Source organism: Leptonychotes weddellii, chromosome 9 (genome assembly GCF_054177405.1).
Source record: "Leptonychotes weddellii isolate Sample4059 chromosome 9, ASM5417740v2, whole genome shotgun sequence".
Classification (NCBI taxonomy): domain Eukaryota; kingdom Metazoa; phylum Chordata; class Mammalia; order Carnivora; family Phocidae; genus Leptonychotes; species Leptonychotes weddellii.
Window position 1 is genome coordinate 25331785 of NC_138377.1, and position 21104 is coordinate 25352888.

The following is a 21104-nucleotide window of genomic DNA, read 5'->3' on the forward strand; positions in this document are numbered from 1 at the left end:
TTGTGGCTCGTTGGCTCCATACAGAGGAAACCCTAACAGGTTTCCTGTTTAAGTCGAGAATCTGTTGCTCATCAGAGACCGTGGGCTTGCTCACACATACCCGTTACCTTCCAGAACTGCCACACAGACCTTTGTGTGGCCCCTGTATAGCTGGGCCAGCCCTGGTAGCTCTGTCCTCCTCGCAAGACCCGGAGCTAAAGTGTCAGAGCTGGTCAGTGCTTTCATTGGGCTCTTTTTTACTTTGCTCTGAGCCATGTCGAGCCAGTGCTCTAACAGGATATGAGGAAGCTGTGTTTCACTAAGACACTCCCACTGATGATATATGAAAGTCCAGAGAGTTAAGTTTTTTTGACGTATGAAACTAGACCTACACAACAATTGGACTAGATGGTTACTGAGGCTCTTTCCAGCTCTCAGCTCCTGTAAAAACGGAGACTCCAGATGCTTTCAGGACCTTGTCTTCAGTTCTCCCTCTGGAGCAGATGGGAAACAAAAACTATTCTTTCCATAGCTGAGCAAAACAAAGGTTCAGCACACATTATCAGCTTCCCCAGTGACATAGAAGTATCCCAGAGTCAATATTAAGAACAAAGGCTCTGGAGTCCTGGACCTCAGTTTGCCTTTTCATATTATCACTTGCTACTTTGGTGTTTTTTGTTTTTGTTTTTGTTTTTAGAGCGGGGGTGGGGTGTGGAGTGGGAGAAGGGACACAGAGAGAAGGAGAGAGAGACTCTTAAGCAGGCTCCACGCCCAGCACGGAGCCCGATGCAGGGCTCAGTCTCACACTCCCTGAGCTCATGACCTGAGCCGAAACCAAGAGTTGGACGTTTAACTGACTGAGCCACCCAGGCGCCCCTATACTTGCTACTTTGGGAAAAAAAAAATGAGTGATGACATTGTCATGGCTTCTTACAGAGAAAAAGGTAGAGCTGCACTGGTGCCCCTGACTTTAACCCACTTCCTGACAGAGTTACTAAGTGGCTCCAGAACTGTACTCAGACCTTGGGAACTAGTTGGAAGACAAACAGGTTGCAGATGTCTTCCAGAAGGATCTAGCTTAACTGGCACAAAAAGAGAACACCAAGTTCTCAGTAGTTTCACACAGGAAGATACTCCTTAGTACATGAATTGTTGACATTTTGTATCAATTTTTTGAAGCTGCTTTTATAGCCCCACTTGACAGTTGAGACTTTTCCTTTCACAAATAAGGGATGCGTTATAAAATGCCACCTTGTGTCATACTGTTATATTTCAGGACTATTCAGTTTTTCTGTCTGGAGCCATTTTCTGTTTGCCTTGCAGTGCCAGAAGTCGAAGGAGAGGCAGAGAGTATCAGCTCTCTGTGCTCACAGATCACCAATGCCTTCAGCACACCCTCCGAGGACCCCTTCTCATCTGCCCCAATGACCAAACCAGTGACGGTGATAGCAGCACAGTCTCCTGCCTTTCAAGGTGTGTGCCCCCTTGGCCCATTCAGTTCTCTTTGACGCTTGTACTTTTATGGCACAGCTCACTGACTCTAGATTGGCATCCTGGGTTTCCCAAGAGCTGGTCAGACCCATTAATTTCCCTGTCTGATAATGTCTCAGAGTCATTAATTCCCCTATTCCACAATGTCTTTGTGCTCTGTCCCCACTCCCGTTTCCTGAAATGTCTGCATTCATCATTTTGCTTGTACCTGTCATCTTTGATCCCATTCTGTTAAGAGCTTTTGTAGTCCCCAACCCACTGCTTTATTTGCCACTTAACTGTTAAGAGTCAGAGTTTCCAGCTAGCTCACTAGAAGCAGCAGTCATCAGAGTTGGTTCCAATGTATGCCTTTTTTTTTTTTTTAAGATTTTATTTACTTGTCAGAGAGAGAGCGCACAGGCAGGGGGAGCAGCAGAGGCAGAGGGAGAAGCAGTTCTCCCTGCTGAGCAAGGAGCCCAACAAGGACTCGATCCCAGGAACCCGGGATCATGACCCGAGCAGAAGGCAGATTTAACCTACTGAGCCACTCAGGCATCCCACGGTGTATGCTTTCTTTAGCAGAGTGGTTCTCAACCCAGGGCAGTTTTGCTCCTTTCGGGGAAAATTTGGCATTCATTGGTGACATTTTTGGGTGTTACAGCCTGGGAGGGGTGGTTGCTACTGTCATATGCATAGAGGCTAGGGATGCTACTAAACATCCTTCAGTGCACACGATAGCTGCCCTCGCAACAAGGAATTATCTGGCCCAAATTATCAATAGTGCCAAAGTTGAGAAGCCCTGGACTCACCTAGTCTCCACCCTGTCACAAGAGGCTCATAAAGAAAAAGGTATTTCTTTTGGCTCTTTAGTTCATTTCATCTTCTATAACAAGTGTCTTAAAATTTGCCTTTGTAAAGGCATTGAGGAGTTACTAAAAGTTGTTGTTTTCATAGATGCCGAGTTAATAGTTGGTATTGACTCTCAAGTCCACAAAGAGTCTATATATAATTTAAATTACAGACTTCTAGAATTTGAACTCTTATAATCACCATTTCTTCATTTCTCTTGAGAAAGAGCTCAGAAGTTTTGCTGTGGAGACAGTACCCCGTTCCCGTCAGGAAGCTACTACATGCTTTCCTTCAGAGTCTCTTTTTAATAACAGAAACAAAAAAAAATCCATTATAATCATGTGCACCAAACGGCTTTTCATTTCATCTAACAAATATTTGTAATACCTATAATAGGCACAATTTATTGAGCACTTACTAGCACAGTGTCTGCCATATCTTGGTAAGGACTCATGCATTTTCTCATCTCATTTAATCCCCACAACAACCCTTTGAGGTAAGCATTACAGTTAAGGAAGATGAGGCTCAGAGAGATTGAGCAAATTGCCCAAATGCACAGCCAGGATTTAAACCCAGGTCTTTCTGAATATCGTACCTGTTCCACTCTGTTGCCTCTGTGCCTATTTACAATGGGATGTACAAAACTGAATAGAACATAGTCCTTTCCCTGCCTTTAAGGGGCTCCCAGTCTATGGGAGCTCTAGTTGTCAGTTGATAGTTCTTAGGACTACAAAACTTTTACACAAGCCTGGGGTAAATAGTACCAATGCCATAAGCATGGTTGTCTAGTCTTAAAGAGGGAGTGATTAAAGCAAAGGGCAGGGGAAGGTGCCTGCTTATCTGCTCCAAACTAAATATGATAGAGAGCTGGACTAAGGAATAGAGACTGATGGATTAGATATCTGGAGTAAAGGAGTAAGGGTTAAGAGATTTTTAATAAAAAGAGAGGAAAGAATAGTAGTACTGTGAGATATGACCATTCCTGAGGGGAAAAAAATCTTCAAAGAAGAGAGATGAAATTAATTCTGTAGTGAATTACAAATTTATTAAGCAAATGAAAACATATTCCAAGTTTGATTTCTCATTTATAGTATGAGTATACCAGCTTTATGGGGTTTTTGAGAGAAATAGGATGATGCACGCTGAAGTACTATTAATGAAGTACTATTGATGATCATAAGGGATCATTATATTTAACCCATTGTTACTGTTGGCATAATTTGATCTTTTGGAAAAGTGGTAGGAGAAGGAAATGCTTTATCTGCATCATTATGCCAAAGGCTAAGCTATATCTAGAATAGATTTTCGCTGCTTGTAAGACAAAGCAGCTCTGTTCAGCTTAATTGGAAATTGTTTTTCTAGGTTTCATTCCCTCTCCCCCTATAGACAGATTTTCCTAGAATGGTCATTTGACTTTTTTTTTTCAGTATAGCTATTTTATTTATTTATTTATTTTTATTTTTTTTAAGATTTTTTTTTTTTATTATTTATTTATTTGACAGAGAGAGAGACAGTGAGAGAGGGAACACAAGCAGGGGGAGTGGGAGAGGGAGAGCAGGCTCCCCGCGGAGTAGGGAGCCCGACGCGGGGCTCGATCCCAGGACCCTGGGATCGTGACCTGAGCCGAAGGCAGATGCTTAACGACTGAGCCACTCAGGCGCCCCTTCAGTATAGCTATTTTAATGACCACCTCTAATTCCCTTTTGCCAGAAGGTTTGTGTATCCACTGCAAGATGGCATGGTTATCCCAACACCAACTTTTCTGTCTTAACCTGTTCCACCAGTATCGCACATTGGCCTGACTGACCCAGCTCCAGGGGGTCGCCCGTCCACCCTGCATGAATTGACTCCATCGATGTTGTCTGCTCCCATTGTAGCTAATGGCACTGACTCAGCCTTCCATGTGCTTGCTGCTAAGCCAGCCCATACTGCTCTAGCACCCGTAGCAATGCCTGTGCGTGAAACCAACCCCTGGGCCCATGCCCCTGATGCTGCTAACAAGGGAATTGCAGCCACACATTCGGGTAAGGTGGCCACGGATGGTGGTGAGGATTCTGGGATCAGATGAGTGACACCGATTAAGAAATCAACCATTTAGGGCACCTGGGTGGCTCAGTTGGTTAAGCAACTGCCTTCGGCTCAGGTCATGATCCTGGAGTCCCGGGATCGAGTCCCGCATCGGGCTCCCTGCTGAGCAGGGGGTCTGCTTCTCCCTCTGCCCTCTTCCCTCTCGTGCTCTCTGTCTCTCATTCTCTCTCTCAAATAAATAGATAAAAAATAAAATCTTTAAAAAAAAAAAAAGAAATCAACCATTTACCTGAGTGGGAACCAGGGAGAAATCCTTTTAGGAACAGTATGTTTCCCTCCTGGAAATACACTACTATTAGGAAAGGATGGTGAAGGAGAGGAACTCGAGAGATTAGATTTGATAGTTCTTAGGACTACGAAACAGAATCACCCCCTAGAGCTTTCATAAAATACAGATTCCTGGGCCCTGAGTCGACCACTGAATTTGGAGATGTGTGGACATGCCTGCAGCAAGGGGGTACCCCGCTTCTTACGATGGCAGGCCTACAGAAAGGGCTGCCAAAAGTACTTCATATTTTTCTATACTTTCTAGTTTTCCTATAGTGAACACTTGTTAACTATAAAATCGGAACAAATTTTAAATAGTAATGAAGGCAGTTCACCTGAAGGATAACCTGTGTCTTGAAGCGAGACAGGGACCACGAGGCACATTGCCAAGTTACTGGTTATTTTCTTTTTATTCTGTTAGAGCAGAAGGTGAATCACCTTGGGCCCTTCAGAGCATGTGCAAGCTGGTTTCTGTACCATGGAAGAGCAGCAGCAGTAGGAAAGGGTTTCTGATGCCAGCCAGCTGCCTTCGTTCTGTGTAGTCGAGCCCTGTCTAGACAGCTCCTCAGCATGGCTGAGACAGCAGCATGGTCTGACAGGTTCCCTTTGTCCTAAAACAACCCCTCCTTGGCTGGTAATAGAGGCTTTTCTCCCACCGGCCAGAACCACAAAGTATCCCATTGAGGGACTTGTTCCACATGTTAGGCTCATTCAAGTAACCAAGGTTATCGGGAAAGAAAAGAAACCCCTAAAGATTCTGATTCGTTTGTCTCTCTCCCTCTTGTTCGTTCCCAGGGACCGAGTGGGGTCAATCTTCTGGTGCTGCATCTCCAGGTCTCTTGCAGGCTGGTCACAGACGCACTCCCTCTGAGGCTGACCGCTGGTTAGAAGAGGTGTCCAAGAGCATCCGGGCGCAGCAGCCCCAGGCCTCAGCTGCTCCTTTGCAGCCAGTTCTCCAGCCTCCTCCACCCACTGCCATGACCCAGCCAGCGCCGCCTTTCCAAGGGAACGCATTCCTCACCTCTCAGCCTGTGCCAGTGGGCGTGGTCCCACCCCTGCAGCCAGCCTTTGTCCCTGCCCAGTCCTATCCTGTGGCCAATGGGATGCCCTATCCAGCCCCTAATGTGCCTGTGGTGGGCATCACTCCCTCCCAGATGGTAGCCAACGTGTTTGGCACTGCAGGCCACCCTCAGGCCGCCCACCCCCATCAGTCTCCCAGCCTGGTCAAGCAGCAGACATTCCCACAGTATGAGACAAGCAGTGCTACTGCCAGTCCCTTCTTTAAGCCGCCTGCTCAGCACCTCAACGGTTCTGCAGCTTTCAATGGTGTAGACGATGGCAGGTTGGCCTCAGGAGATAAGCACACAGAGGTTCCTGCAGGCACCTGCCCAGTGGATCCTTTCGAAGCCCAGTGGGCTGCATTAGAAAGCAAGTCCAAGCAGCGTACTAACCCCTCTCCCACCAATCCTTTCTCCAGTGACTTACAGAAGACGTTTGAAATTGAACTTTAAGCAGTCTCTATGGCTTATGTATTTTGTCTGTACTTAGCAAGGGGGTCAAAGGAGCAAAGGGAACTTTGTGTTCCCAATCAGTATACTTTTCACCAATCCCGAAGGTCCCAAGGCATGTCCAGGCAGAGAGTGCTAGGAGAGGTGATTTTGAAAAAAACGGAAAAAACATTCCTAGAGAAGAGTTGTCTTGCAGTTAGGCTAAAGAAGTCAAGGAAATGTTTCCCTCTGTCCCCCTCCTACTCCCTCAGCCCCTTACAAATCTCTGGCAACAGAGAGGCAGAAATATCTGAACAGGAATCTGTATTCAAAGCACATTTACTGGAATTCAAAACACAACGGAAGCAAAACAATCTCCCTTTGTTTTTCAGGCCATTCACCTGCCGCCTCTCAGTATTGGCCTGTCTTAGAGATCAAGAACATGGTGGCCTGTGCTTGGGCTGGGGACGGGAGGCAGGCTATGTCGCCAGAATTCCCAGGAGAGCACATCAGCAGCTGCCCAACAGAGCTATATTTTAGGGGCAAAGTTGAGCTTCCACTTTGAGTAAGAATAAATATTATAAATATATATATCAAAAAAAAAAAGCCAAAATCTTTATTTTTATGCATTTAGAATATTTTAAATAGTTCTCAATATTAAAAAGTTGTATGAGTTGTAAGTAATCTTGCCAAAGGTAAAAGGGTTAGCTGTAAGAAATTGTACATAAGATTGATTTATCAGTGATGCCTATTGAAGCGGAGAGAGGAAAGGTTGGGAGTTGCAGACGGGGTCCCTAGCTTATCTGGTATCATTCATTGTAAGTAGCACATTGCAGCAACAATCATGCAAATGACCAATACAGTCACTGGGTTGTAGTTTTAAAGAAAACGAAAGAGCAGTATTGTCCTGGTTTTAAACCTGTGATGAAATTCTAATGTCATTATTTTAATGGAATCAATCTAAATATAGAGAATATGCATCTTCTTTCATATACTGCTGCAGTTTATGTTAATCCTCTACTTAACACTAAGGTGACAATGACAGAATCACATCCCTCGATGGGGAGCGCAGGCTACTGTGTTGGTTTGTCATGTGGGTCTTGTTTTGTCCTTTAGGTTTTGTCCCCACGAGTTTTGTGGGGATGGAGATTCTAGTTTTATTAGCTGTGTGTGCGTCTGTCCCCCCACGTGGTGAGCAGAACGTCCCATTGCCAGTGGCAGCCTCTTGACCTCTGGTAACAATGTGAGGTCCCATCTCATTCTTACTTTTGAACGTTGGCCTTACAATCAAATGTAAGTTATATATATTTGTACTGATGAGAATTTATAATCTGCTTTAACAAAAATAAATGTTCGTGGTAGAAGCTTTTGCCCATGAAGGGCTGGTCTTTCCCCTTTTCTTTATTAGCAAATGTGTTTACTTTTAGTTCTTTTTGGTCTGTTCTTGCTCCGTTCTGCTGCTGCTACAGAACTCTGGTTTGGTGGCTAGAAAATCTTTTATTGGGACTAGTATATTCTTTATTATTGAAGTATAATTGGCATACAGTGTTACCGTTTCAGGTGTACAACATATTGATCCAACAATTCTATACATTACGCAGTGCTCATCACAATAAGTGTGGTCACCATTTGTCACCATTCATGCTATTACAATATTATTGACTATATTCCCTGTGTTAGACTTTTCATCTCTGTGACTTATAACTGGAAGATTGTACCTCTGGATTAATCCCCTTCGTCTGTTTTGCCCACCAGGACTAGTATATGCTTAAAATTCACTTTTGTGTTTCTACTCTAGGCTTTGGTTGACCCTAAGTATATCTCTGATGTCAGATTCTTGCTGCTCAAAGTGTGGTCTGGAACAGGAGCATGGACTGCACCTAGGAGCTGAGTAGAGGTACAGAATCTCAGCACCACCCTCCCCACCCCCAGCCTAGTCATCAGAAAATACACTGGAACCAAGGTTCACCTTCTGAAGGGTCCTGCTGGAGCGGTGAGTCTCAGCCTTGGATACATACTAGAATCACCTGGGGAACTTTTAAAATCCTCACACTGGCCCATACTCCAGGCCAATTAAGTCAAAGTGGTTGGGGGAGGACCCCAGGTTGTTTTGGTTTTTGTTTTTCAAGTTCCCAATATGGAAGAGGGTTGAGAACCACTGGTCTAGCTTGAGTGTTACTCTTTCCTGTAACCTTAGCCCACTACTCTGTGACTAGTTCTGAGAAGAGCTAGCTAACCTCAAACTTACCTTCTGAATGATGTTGCCAATTGGCAAGAACTGGGGAGTCCAAGAAAGTAGCCCTTAGTTTCCAATTTGTATAGCAAACCAAGCCATGGTAAATGAAAGGGGATCCGCCTCTGTATTTTTTTAAGTGGAAAGAAAAAAATACCTGTGCCCCTAACCCATGTTTCCTTTGTTGAATGAGAGAGAGACCAAGAAGTATCACTCAGCCATGATGCAGTTTGTCTCTTTTCCAACCAGTGTGTTGGTAGTAAAAGCTTTCCCTGTAATGCCTGTCTTTCTTATGTCCCAGAATAACCTGTCACTTAGATCCAGCCAGTCCTCTGAGGATGTGTAGGTTAAAGTGGAAAGGGACCTGGAAGCTCATTGAATCCAGGCCTCTTGTTTAGCACCGAGGAACTGGAGGTTCTGAGAGATGGAGAAGGACTTCTTCCTACTCAAACCATTTCTGAAACTACTTCGTTGTTAATGTATTGCCTTCCCCTCCTTTGTTCCCCTATCCTGCTGATGCCTGTTTTTAATAGTCTGGCTCTGCCTCACAGATTCCTGCTTGGGGAGGAGAGGCTCCCAGCTCGTCACTGTACATAGCAGGTCAGCTTGCTGCAGGGGTGAGGTGATCCTCACAACCAGGCTCTGCATGTTGGCCTTAGGAGGAGGGCTTCGGGCACTAGCTTCCTGAGGAAAGTAAGGAGCGCCCCCACTTCTGGCATGCTCCCATCATCACCTGCTGCTCCTTCGTCCCACATCGTGTACTGAACCTTACGTGCCATATTCCACTTTGGCAAGAGCTTTCACAAACATGCCATTAACTGGACGTACAGGTGGCAGTTGAAGCTGATTGCCACACTGCCTGGAAGGGTGAGGTTGACTAGAGCAGTGAACCACTGTTTGACCCTAGAGGAGATGGGAGTTCTAGCAGGGAAAAATGGCCTGACACGGCAGGAATGAGTGTGCCCCGTGTGAGATACATGTTAACTCTAAAACCATTACACACCTCCCCACCCAGCTTTAAATGAATTGAGAACCCTGGTAGCTTGCTTTAGAACCCAGTGAATTGATCCTGTATGACAAATGATAGAGGGAAGCCGTAAAGGGTGTCCTTATCCAAGCCGACTCCTCGTGCCAGCGAGCTGTGGTGCCAGCGGCTGCCGAGGCACGGCGGGGCACGGCGGGCTGAGAGGCCCATTCTCTGAAGGGTAGAGCCCTTTGGCAGCCAGAGGCCACGGACCAGGAGTTGTTTCAGGACTGGGGCCGCGGCTGGCCTTCATCCTTGCCGCCGGACAGGCTGAGCGTGAGGCTGGACGCGGGAACAGCTAGCACAGCAGAAGCTGGAGTAATACTCATTGCCACAGAGCTGGGCCTGCAGGATCAGACCACAGTTGGCCAGCTCAGGCTGATCCACACACTCCCTGCTCAGGGCCCTGGGCTGGGCGGGCAGTGCTGCGGAGACAACCAGGGAGAGACAAAGGGGTAAGGAAGCTGTGGAGGCTGAAAAGTCTCACCTCCCCTTTCTTTGCCTTAAGAGGAAAGCAGCAGAACTGCCAGATTCCCAAAAAGCACAGTTGCTCTGTACTCTTTATCACCTGTGTGCATCTCCTACCCCCGCCACCGCCGTGGGCCTCATCTGGGCACGCAGTGGTCCTGCAGCCTCAGCCCAGGGCAGACTCTCAGGCACTGACTACACATGATGACACCTCTTGAAGTTAACTCCCTACCCTTGCTGTTGTGACCTGAAGAGCTGAGTGACAATTGCCTTAGCCCCTGGATTGGGAAGGGAAGGTGGGGGGATCAGCCCTAAGTAAAATTTTGAGTTGGGCCAGAGCTGTCTGGTCTCTTTCTCTCACTGCTGATTTCCTCTAACCTCAAAAGGTTTGTGCCTTCAGTAGCCCCAGTTTATCTCAGTCACTTCATTCCCCATCTTCCCAGTTTTCCCACTACCCCCCAAGAAAGCAAGTGAGCATTAGGCAAGGCGATTAGAAGAGCCTAATGAGCCATGGCTCGAACACTGCACTAAACACAAAATGCTCACTGCTGCCCCCTCTGAAAGTGCTAGCAGCTTCGGGAACTTAAAAATCCCTGTGAGAGGGCGGCCAGGCTGGCTGGGTCTGTAGAGCAAGTGACTCTTGATCTCAGGGTCGGCAGTTCAAGCCCCACAGTGGGCATAGAGATTTAAAAAAAAAAAAAAAAAATCCCTGTGGGTGTTTTATTCCACTGCTTCATCTTAGGACTGAAGTGGCCTCATCTAGTTAACTTCCCTTTTCTTTCTGGAAGGGGCTCTTGTGACTCAGCTGGACTTAGGCCTGAATAGCACCGTCCCTAAAGTCAGACCTCCTGGGGCTTATCTTCATCTCCTCTCCCCCTGCTTCCTCCCAAAATACAACAAAAAAGATTATACCTCAGTAGTCTTAGTACCTGATTCTGTGCAGGTTAGGAATATCGGTACAATGAGAGTACTAACTACAGCTGATCCTTAAACAACATGGGTTTGAATTGCGTGGGTCCGCGTGATTTTTTTTTCACTAAATACTGTACAGTACTGTAAATGTATTTTCCTTATGATTTTAACATTTTGTCTAGCTAGCTTTGCTGTAAGAATACAGTATATAATACACATACAATATGTGCTGTGTTAGGAGGGCTTTGGTCAACAGGCTATTAGTAAAGTTTTTGGGAGTCAACGTTCTATGTGGATTTTTTTTTTTTTTTTAAAGATTTTATTTATTTATTTGACAGAGAGAGACACAGCGAGAGAGGGAACTTCCACAAGCAGGGGGAGTGGGAGAGGGAGAAGCAGGCTTCCCGCGGAGCAGAGAGCCCGATGCGGGGCTCGATCCCAGGACCTTGGGATCATGACCTGAGCCGAAGGCAGACACCTAACGACTGAGCCACCCAGGCGCCCCTCTATGTGGATTTTTGACTGCACCGAGGGTCGGTACCCCTAATCGCTGGTGTTGCTCAGGGGCCAACCGTACCTACATTTATATAAATATCAAGCCATTTATGCATATTGTTTTAAAAACCAGTAACTTTGATAACGAGTTTCTCTCAGCAGTTGCAGCCCGGGGCCTGTCAAGGGCCCAGAGGTTAGGTGCCCACCATGGTGGTTAAGCATGCCAGCTCTGGAGCCAGACTGCCTGAGCTCAGTCCTGGCTCTCCTGCTTCCCAGCTGGGTGATTTTGTGCCAGTTACTTCAGCTCTCTGCCTGTGCTTCCTCACCTGAAATGGAGATGGGAACAGCACCTGGGGCATACAGTGACTGTGGCTAAAATTTGAGTGCTTGACCATGTTTTGCTTCATAGCCTCATTCCCTCTCATTCAAAAAAAGTGCACGAGCCCCTGTGTTTTATCCCTACAGTATTTTCCGTTTCTCACCCCCGTCTTTTAGGCAAGAAGGTTGGAAGCATGTCCCTTACAGTAGAGCGTGACTAGCTTAAAGCCTGCTACCCGGACGCTGACACTAATTCCAGTATGCCACCAGACCACGAATCGGGCAAAGTGAGGCAGCGTCAAGCAGTGAGACCCTACAAAAAGCATAATCAACAGAATGAATACAAAGAGAGGGGCGAGACAGCTTCTAGTCAAGAAAGGTGCCCACAAAGTAGGAGATGAGCAACACTCATCCAGCAGAGGGCAGGAGAAAGGCGTCCCGTCCAGGAAGCAGGTCACGTCAGACATTTCAGTGTGTGACCACACAAGCAAAGAGCCCCACCAGACTTTGCCATCAAACAAGTTTCTAATTTGGCTTCCCATGTAGACGTGTCTACAAGGAGTCACAAACATGAACACCTGGGTCCCCTGACAGCTCTCTTTCTCACCCAAATCTGCATTCTGGTTTGTAAATCTGATTGTAGACAAGAGATCAATCTGCTGGGCAGGGTGGGGGGCGGGAAATGGCCCCAGTGGTCTAGCGCTTTTGTGAAGGTAATGCCCTCCCACAGTCACCCAGCCTAAGCACCTAGTGATGCTGAGCACTGAGCTGGGCCCTGGGGACTCGAGTCCCAGTGGCTATCCTAAGGAGCTCAGAAACCGGAAGCCTACGTGTCAGTCTGATTCACTAAGCGACATTTCTACCATGGACCTTCAACCTCTAGTGCTGGCCTCTTCCCACCCACAGCGTAGCAGGCCCAGTACCCCTGGTATAGCAGCTCTCCTGGTGCATGCTGTGGCCCTGACGCCATGAGCGTCCAGGCAGACAGCACAGGAGAGGTCCTGAAAAGTCTGCTTCAGGCCTCATGAGAAGCGGCAGCTCAGCCCAGGGCACTGCCTGCCGGTCAGTGAGCCTGGACCAAGGACACATGGAAGGGCAGGCTGGGCGGAGGGCAGGCCTCCCACTCCCCCTTGCCCTCTGGCCTCTTTGACTATAGAGCTCATGTCTATCTTACCAATTCTGAGATGCGCTGATTTTCCCATTTTAACACCTCTCAAATTGGACTGCATCTGAATTGATGGTGTCTTAGCACTGTGTCATTTAACAGTTCTAGTGGCATTTTTTTCTTAGTGGTATGAAACTAATTGTTTTACAACATGGTCCTTAGGTTCACTGATCTATAACTCTGGGCAAGAGCTGAAGAATATAAACTACTGAATAACGCAAGTAAAATTCTGCCCAGTTACAGCTACAGTCATTTAAGGAAAAGAATATTAAATATGAGAACTAGGGTCTAATCCCAGCTTAGCCCCTCATTTGCTGTGTGACTTGTGAAAACATCACATGAGGTGTCTGGATGTCTGTCCCACCTGTAAGATGGCGATACTAACCCCTGCCCTTCCCTTTCTGGATTATATGGTCAAAGGCACTTTTCAATCATAGGTTCGTTTTTTTGCCACCTTGATTAGAATGGACACATTCAACAGTCTATCTGCCGTAAGGATTATAATGAAATTCCAGTCGGTCCTATTTCTCAAAATCAGTAAGTCTAAATGATATTTGACATCGCCTGTTAAGCTGTTACCAGATGCCCATCATCTGCACCATCTCCTTCACCCTCAGCACAGCTCCCGCAGGCGCTGGAGTCACCCGCTGCACATGGGAGGGGAGAGGCTCGGGGAGGTTGAGCCCCTTGCCACAGGTGACACTACCAGGAACTGGCAGAGTGAGCCAGGACTCAGGCCAGGGTCCCCCCCAGCCTGCAGAGCCTGCCCTCCCCCGCCCTGTGCAGCACAAAGCCAGCTCTGGGGCACAAGCAAGGCCCTGGGCTAGGCCTCTTACCTGGCGGGACCAGCTTCACCTCGGTGCTGCGGCTCACTGCCTGGCTTCCACGGTAGGCACTGCACGTGTAGGAGCCCTCGTCTCTGGCCTGCAGGTTGTGGATCAGCAGCGTGCCATCTGGGGACTGGTGGACGCGATGCCCGTCGGCCCGCACCGGCAGCCCGTTCCTGGAGGGGAGAGGACGCTGGGAGAGCCGGCCAGGCCCAGGAGACAAAGGGAGGAGGTAATCATTGTGCACAGATGACCCTCACCTCGAGAAAGAGATGGGGCACGGTGCCAAAAAGAACATTCTCAGAGCAAAATAACTCAAAAGTGAGGTGAACTCACCCCAACTGAGCACACTGATCTAAGTTATTGTGAATTTGCCTTTTAATCCACAAAGGAACCCCGCTCTCGCTTTTCATCAGCAAAGGTCTCTCAAGCAGCCATGAGGTGCCAGGCCCTGTGCTAGGTGAGGGACATAAGCGCTCCCTGCCTTGAGGGCACAGGGCTGGGGTACAGGTGCTTAGGGGCGCCTTCCCTGAGGATGACCTAGCTGAGCCCTGACCTGAGGATGAGGAGGAACATTTGGCTGGTGCAAGCGAGAACGAGAGGGCTCGCGAGCTCAAGGGGAGGCCATGGTCAGAGCAGAGAGGGAAGTGGACACAGCCTAGACAGAGTTTGGCCTGGACCCTGGGGGAAATGGAGGGCTGTGAGCTAAGCGGGACTGACCAAGTATCCGCCCATGGAAAGGCTCGCCGACTGGGGCTAGGACAAGCCTGAAATCAGAGAGCAGGAAAGTGGCTACGGCAGAAGTGCACACGTGGGAGAGGGCCAGATGGGCAAGGTCGGGCGAAGACATGAAGGATGACGGAGATTCCGGGCTTGGGTTACTGGGTAAGAGTGGTGCCCCTCCACCATGGGAAGATCCAGAGTGGGGAAGAGGGCTGAATGGTGAATGCTCTTTTCCACCATTTTGCATTTTGGGTGCCCGCAAGATACCGGGCAGCATTGGATTTGAGGTCTAGACCCAGATAGTGTATCAGCACTGGATGATCCTGGAAACCACATGCCAACAAGGTTACCCAAGGTGAAGTTAGACCAAGGACCAAGCACAACCCCTGAGGTGCACCAGCCTCTGAGGGATTGGTGTGAGAAGATGAGCCAGCCAGGAAAATAAGCAGCGGCCAGAGGAAGAAGGCCAGACGACAGTAGTTTCCTGGAGCCAAGGGGAGGGAGCATGTCGGGAGGTGCAAGCGGTCAGCGGAAGGACACTGCAGGTCGTGTGGGGACTGAGATTTGTCCAGAGGATTTAGGAACAGGGCAGTATCCCTGGAGTGGGGGTGGATGTGAGCCGCTGTGAGGGGGAGACTCCAGATGAGGCCAGGGTCTGCAGGGACATGCAGGGTCAGAGGAGGGTATCTTTTGTTATGCTTTGAAGAGGGGAGTCCTGAGCGTATTTGCTGCTAGGAAGATCAAGGAGAAGCAAAAGTGGAAGATACAGGCCTGCTAGAATCATCAGAGGCCGGACCTGATCAGGGCAGGTCTGCACGGAGCACAGCTGCCCAGAAGCCTACAGAAGCTCCCAGCCACCGTCCCTACTCCTGCATGCAGGCCCCTTCCCATTCTGACATCATCTCTTCTACTCACCTTTGAGGCTCGGTCAAGAACAGCCTTCCCCTCCTCAACCTTCAAGGCCCAGCCAAAGTCACATGTGTGGCCAGTCCTTCCTGGATTCCCCCAGAGAGGAGGCAGCCTCCGTCCTCCAGGCACACACACCAGAGGGCAAACCTCTGGACCCCAGGGGACACGGGGCCATCTCCTGCTTGGGAGTATCTGGGGGGCTCAGATTACACCAAGATCCCCAGAGCCTAGGCTCTTCCTGACACATGGCAAGGAGAAAGGGAGCAAAAAAGTGTTTGCTGAAAGAATGAATAAAAGAGCAACTGATCTGGGGTAAAAGACCACTGAAGTCCCCAAAGTTGAGTATAGCCCAGTGGTTCTCAACCCCTGAGGGAGATTGTGTCACCCAGGGGATATTAAAAGACGTCTCTATACATTGTCAATTGTCATGACTTGGGAGGGAGATCCTACCGGCATCTAGTGGGTAGATGGCCTGGATGCTGCTAAACATCCTCCAATACACAGGACAGCCCCGGCAATCAAGAATTATCCAGTCCGGGGCGCCTGGGTGGCTCAGTTGGTTAAGCATCTGCCTTTAGCTCAGGTTGTGATCCCAGGATGCTGGGATCAAGTCCCACATCGGGCTCCCTGCTCCGCAGGGAGCTTGCTTCTCCCTCTCCCTCTGTCACCGACCCCCACACTTGTATGCTCGTGCTCTCTCTCAAAATCTTAAAAAAGACAATTACCCAGTTTGAAATACCGATAGTGCCAAGGTTGAGAAACCCTGGTGTAGCCCGGCCAACAGAGAGCAGTCCTCTGGGGCCGCATTACGTTGGGAAGAGGGTGCTGCAGCCCCCTCCCCTGGAAGCAGGAGTTGAAGAATGAATGGTGTGAATGGCAATATCCTTGCAGAAAGGTGGACCAACTCTCTGGGCTGCACAGCCTCAGGTGTGAGGGTCTGAGGGCCAGGCCTGTGTGGAACAGAGCCTTACCTGGACCATCTGATGTTTACACTTTCTCCTGTCACCACACACAGCAGCCTGGCCGTGTCCCCCTCTGGCACCATCATAGTAGAGGGCAGCTCTGTGATGGTCAGCTCCCCTAGGCCCGAGGAGGAAGCACGGTCAGCCACTCGCCAATCCTGCCCCACCCGTGCCGCCTGACCTCAGAGGTCACCTTCCGCTCAGGACTGCCACCTTACCCAGAACTCTGAGCTGGACCCATCTCTGGTCTCGGTCCTGCCCGTTGAAAGCAACACAGGCATAGAAGCCACCATCTTGCGCAACCACATGGCTGATGACCAGAGAGCCATCGGGCTGCAGCTGGTGTCTAGGAACAAAGCACAGTCAGGTGGCTCCATCCCCAGAGGGCTGGCAGGGTCTTCCTTTCCCTGGGGCGGGGGGGGGGGGCTGAGTGGCCCCTACTGTTCCGTGGGGTCTGAGCAAAGGGCCATCCGACCCTAGGCCCTGAGGTCCTCCAGCTGCTGGTACGCACTCATTTACTGGGAGGGGCGTCCTTTAAGCCTGGCAATAAAAAACTCATTTCAAGCTTCCAGATACAAAATAATTCCAGTGTGGGTTTCTAGTTCTTGCTATACTCATTCAGCAGGCTCAGATCTCGATTCTGCCGCTTAGGAGCTGTGTGGTGTTAAGCTCCTGTGCGTAAAACGGGGATAAGATAGCAACTACCTCAATGTGGCCCTTGTGCAGAGTGTACAATGGGGAACAAACCTCATACTCATAACGAGTACAGTAAATGTTAGCGGTTACGATTACAGCCAGAAATGGGTCTGCCTCTGTTTTGTCCCTCAGCCATCACCCCTCCTTAGCAGACCCATTACTTCTGTCCACTAACCACACTGGAAAGACCCAGAGACCCAAATGTTGGTTTGCCCCAGGAACCCTACTGCCCAGCTGCAGCATCTCTCGAGAGCCCATGGAATCCTGCTCAGGACTGACCAGGGGTGGCGCCTGGCAGCTCCCTCCCCCGAGGCCTGCACAGGGTCAGGGGCTGGAGGTGGGACACGAGGGCTAAGAGAGGAGCTGAACACAAACCTGGGGGAAGAGAGGGACTGCCCATCTCTCTGCCACTCAATGGCTGGGGGTGGGAAGCCCTCAGCACGGCAGGTCAACTGGATCTGCTGGCCTGGTCGGGCGTCCACCACCCCAGGCTGGTTCCTGTCCAGAAGCAGCCTGCAGAACGAGCAACCCCACAGCCATGAGGGGGGCCCTCTGCACAAGCCCACGGCCCCCTTCGCTCCTGCCAGATTCAGCTTCCTAACAGAGCTGCTTTGTTCTGGGTAAGACACCACCACCAATCACCTGGGGCTTTCTCGCCTTCCCCACCGCCCGCCCCCTCTGCCCCAGAATCTTGACTGTCACCGTCCTTGCCCTGCACCTCTGCTGCTCGCTCCTTGACTTGTGCCCTCCAGCCCTCTGCAACGCCTTTATAAACTTCCTTCTAGGCCTTCGCAGGCCCTCTAGCTCCCGGTGTGTTTCCCTTCCCTCAGCCCCTGTGTCCTGGGCCTTGGACCATCCTCAACTGTTTGGGGAGGGGTGGAGGGCTCCCCTTCCTCCTAAGAGGCTGTGCTCAGGGAGCCACGTTTCTCTTGTCCTCACCAGGCAGAGCGCTCCCCTCCTTTCACCACTGAGACCCCCATCACCCCCGGCCCTCCAGTGGGGTAGGCTGAGAGCAGGACGGCACTGCTGCGCTGTTACCTGGTCGTGGGCCGAGGTTGCAAGGAGGAGACGGCCCCTAGGCCTCCTCTGTCCCCCACTAGGCTGGAGTCCCGAGGGCTGTGGCCCTGGGCTGGGTCCCTGGTCTGAGGGAAGTGCCTTGGCTCAGCCTCAGGTAGCACGGCCACATCAGCCCCTGTCATGAGGCCAGGAGAAGGGGTGAGCATGTGGTGGAAGGAGGGGGGGCCATGAAGCTGGCCAGGGACATGTGGAAAAATGAGCGCCACAAGGGGCAGGACCTCCACCTCGGCCCTTGCGGAGCGCGGTCCCTGCCAGCAGGAAGGGCCCCTCCAGTGTGGGAGCACCTGGCTCAGGCCTCCCAGCCAGGGCCTCCTGCGTGGGGCCCATGGGAATCCCCAGGGCAGAGACCTGTGACACGAAGCTGGATCTTCTGAGAGTCACGGCCTGGCCGGCCGCTGCCACAGCTGTAGATGCCAGCATCCTCTGCCTGCAGGGGACTGATGACCAGGGAGCCATCAGGCTGCGGCTTGTGCCTGAGTGAAGAGGTGGGGGCCTGAGCTCTGGGCTCCTGAGGACAATAAGCCTAGCCCGCCTCCGGCCCCAGCGCTCCTACCAGAGGGGACAGTAGCCCTGCGTGCACGCTCCCATCCCGGGGACATCAGGGGGCTGCCACACACATACCTGTCGGAGGAGATGGGCTGCCCGTCTTTCTGCCACCTGGCGTGGGGCTCCAGGGGCATGTCATCTTGGCAGAGGAGCTGCACCAACTGCCCCTGGGGGGCGTGCACCAGGGACGGCTCTGGGCCTGCCAAGCTGACCCTGGGGGGAGGGGGGCGGCCGTGAGGACCCGCACTGCTGGCTTGAGTGCCAGGACTGGAGACTCCCCTTTATCAATGTCCCACCACAGAGAGCTGGGCGCCCATCCTGTCTCCAGCACTTTCGGGGTCAGCTCCAGAAGCCCATGGCCTCGGGAATCCCCCCTCTCCATCCTCCCCACACGCCCTTGGACGTTGCTACCTCAGCCTGGTCCTGTGACAGCGGCAGAGTAGGCGCAAAGCCCAGGGCATGGAGGGGCCGGGACAGATTGCTCATGCCAGGTCCATGTGGGGAACTAAACCACATGCTCGACCTCTTCGGAATTTAAAGTTTTGTTTTTACTCTCCCCAAAGCTCTCATGACTCAGTCCCAAGACTGTGGAACCCACACTAAATCTAAGAATATCACCATTTTATAGGTCAAGAAACTGAGGCTTGGAGAAGCTGGAGGACTTGCCGAAGGTCACGAAGCCTGCAAGCTTTCCCGACTAGACAGGCCCGGGGTGTACGGGCAAGGTCTGACCAAGATGGCAGCACCATCTACTGGCAAGTCTCCTGTCTCCAATGCCAGCTTCCCCATGTGTACAACGACAGGACCGGCGCCCTCCAGGCAGGGCTGTTTGGAGGACTTGAGGTTAGGGATGGGGAGGGAGGGCCTGCGGACCTCAGGGTTTTAGCTCCGACAGGTGCAGCCCCTGACCCGGGGAAGGTAGGCCTCACCTGTAGGGGGAGCTGTGGGAGGGCGGCACTGGTCGCCCCGCATCTCCGCCCAGGCCAGGGGTTGGGGGCCCGAGCTCCCCGCCCCAGGGCCGTTCTCCAAACGCCCCAGGTTCTTGGTCTCGCCACCCGAGGCCACCGGAAGGCAAGAGCTTCGTCGGGACTATGGCCCCCGTCCTGGGCCAGCTGGCCTCCAGCTGGCCTCCAGGATGGCTGCCGCCACCGTCTGCGCGGGTGCTCGGGCCAGAGGCCCCCGGCTCCGGCCAGCGGGGCCCAGCGTGCGGCCCCCGGCAGCTGCTCATGCACTCCTCCTCAGAGGCAAAGTTATTGCCGTTGCCGTGGCACCCGCCGTACCAGAAGCGGTTACACTGGCCCACAGAGGGGACGAAGTACCAGCGGGCGGCCCAGTCCGCGCAGGAGCCGTGGGCGCTGGGCAGCAGGCACCGCACAGGGTAGGCTGAGGGGACAGGGAGGGTGCGTGTCATCAAGCCGAGGATGCTGCCCAGCAGAGCCCTGCCAGCAAGGGCCCACCATCCCCTCCGCCTCGGACTTAGGAGCCAGGCCCTTCCCAGCTCACAGAGCACGTCTACACCCCTGCCCAGACCCCTGACCTGGCCCTGGGGGCAGAGTCTGCTCACTGCCCAGACCTACCTGGGCTCCACCCACAGAACTAGAGCCCTCCAGAAGGTCAGGGCCATGAGCAACCGGGACTGGCCCCCTCATGCCCCCCCCCCCCATGCCTGACTCAGGTCCCGAGAGTGCATGCACAGAGCAGCCCAAGGGCCTGGCTCCTAAGAACCCAGCCCTCCGCTCCCAGGGACATCTGTGAAGGTGCCCAGTGAGGGGCCCGCCTTTGTTCCCAGGACCCCTCACCAGCCTCGAGCCCACCTGCAGCTGCCCCCAGCCTGCCTGTTCCAACCGCCCACCTCCCCAGCACAGCCCGCTCTACCTCTCTGCGTGAATGTGGCTGGCCCCTGCTTAAAGCCCCCCAGGGACCCAGCCTCCTGCAGACCCTGACCATCAGCCCATCTGGCTTTTGAGGTCCCCCTGACAGTCCCTGGCAGTGCCACCCACACATGCTCCTGCCTCGGCGACCTCCCTCCAGGACTCATCCCAGGCACGGTGGGCACACCCCTGTCCATCCCGGCACTGACCACCATTCCATCTCTGCCTCTAGAGGGCGCTGAGCCCCAAGGGGGTGGGGGCCAGGACAAGCCCTCCTTCTCTGTGGGGGCCCTGCCCCGGCTCTCCTCGCCTCCCACAAGCAGGCAGGTGGTCTCAAGGGCAAACTGCTGGGAACGAGAACAATGGCCCCGTCCTCGGACCTGGCGCCTAGTAAGTGAGCAGTAAACATCTGAAGAAATGAATGAATCACTGAGCTAGTAGGAAGCTCCAGGTGGGGGCCCAGTGGAGGTGTGGGGGGCAAAGGGGGGCCGGAGCCCACTCACCAGGAAGCGTTGCCGGGACACCCACTCACCGTAGCTGGGCTGGCCCCCGCAGCCTTCCCCCAGAGGGCCGGCCGCAGTGGCCACCCCGTCATAGCAGCAGCCGAACTGGGAGCCCCGGCACTCAGGGGGCTCGTTCTGCTGAGCCTGGGGCCGGTGGGCCGTGGGGGCCTGGGGAGGGAGGACAGGAAGAGGGAGGGGTAGGGGCAGGAGCCCATGATGCAGAACCCCAGCCCCA

General features: G+C 51.9%; 2 protein-coding genes across 32 annotated transcripts in view; one reads left to right on the plus strand and one right to left on the minus strand.

Annotated features, from left to right (window-relative positions):
• The window catches only part of NUMB (NUMB endocytic adaptor protein), a 185171-nt gene extending 177667 nt beyond the window's left edge, over positions 1-7504 (plus strand). For 13 of the 17 annotated variants that reach the window (XM_081830298.1, XM_081830289.1, XM_081830294.1 and 10 more), the window contains 3 exons: positions 1303-1452; positions 4083-4322; positions 5449-7504. In XM_081830298.1, the coding sequence (XP_081686424.1) occupies positions 1303-1452; positions 4083-4322; positions 5449-6164 (1106 nt within the window). In that variant the 3' untranslated portion in view covers positions 6165-7504. The remainder of the gene's footprint in view (positions 1-1302; positions 1453-4082; positions 4323-5448) is intronic. The other 4 variants (XM_006730953.3, XM_081830301.1, XM_006730958.3 and 1 more) reach the window with 2 other exon arrangements.
• PAPLN (papilin, proteoglycan like sulfated glycoprotein) overlaps positions 1-21104 on the minus strand; it is an 86194-nt gene that overhangs the window by 44819 nt on the left and 20271 nt on the right. For 8 of the 15 annotated variants that reach the window (XM_081830272.1, XM_081830271.1, XM_081830280.1 and 5 more), the window contains 10 exons: positions 20899-21037; positions 19425-19878; positions 18571-18708; positions 18298-18422; positions 17911-18064; positions 17248-17385; positions 16395-16522; positions 16186-16294; positions 13592-13758; positions 7653-9822 (listed from right to left, as the gene is read on the minus strand). In XM_081830272.1, coding sequence (XP_081686398.1) covers positions 9647-9822; positions 13592-13758; positions 16186-16294; positions 16395-16522; positions 17248-17385; positions 17911-18064; positions 18298-18422; positions 18571-18708; positions 19425-19878; positions 20899-21037 — 1728 coding nt within the window. In that variant the 3' untranslated portion in view covers positions 7653-9646. Of the gene's footprint in view, positions 1-7652; positions 11599-13591; positions 13776-13952; positions 16165-16185; positions 16295-16394; positions 16523-17247; positions 17386-17910; positions 18065-18297; positions 18423-18570; positions 18709-19424; positions 19879-20898; positions 21038-21104 lie in introns of those variants that run through there. The other 7 variants (XM_081830275.1, XM_081830276.1, XR_014148376.1 and 4 more) reach the window with 6 other exon arrangements.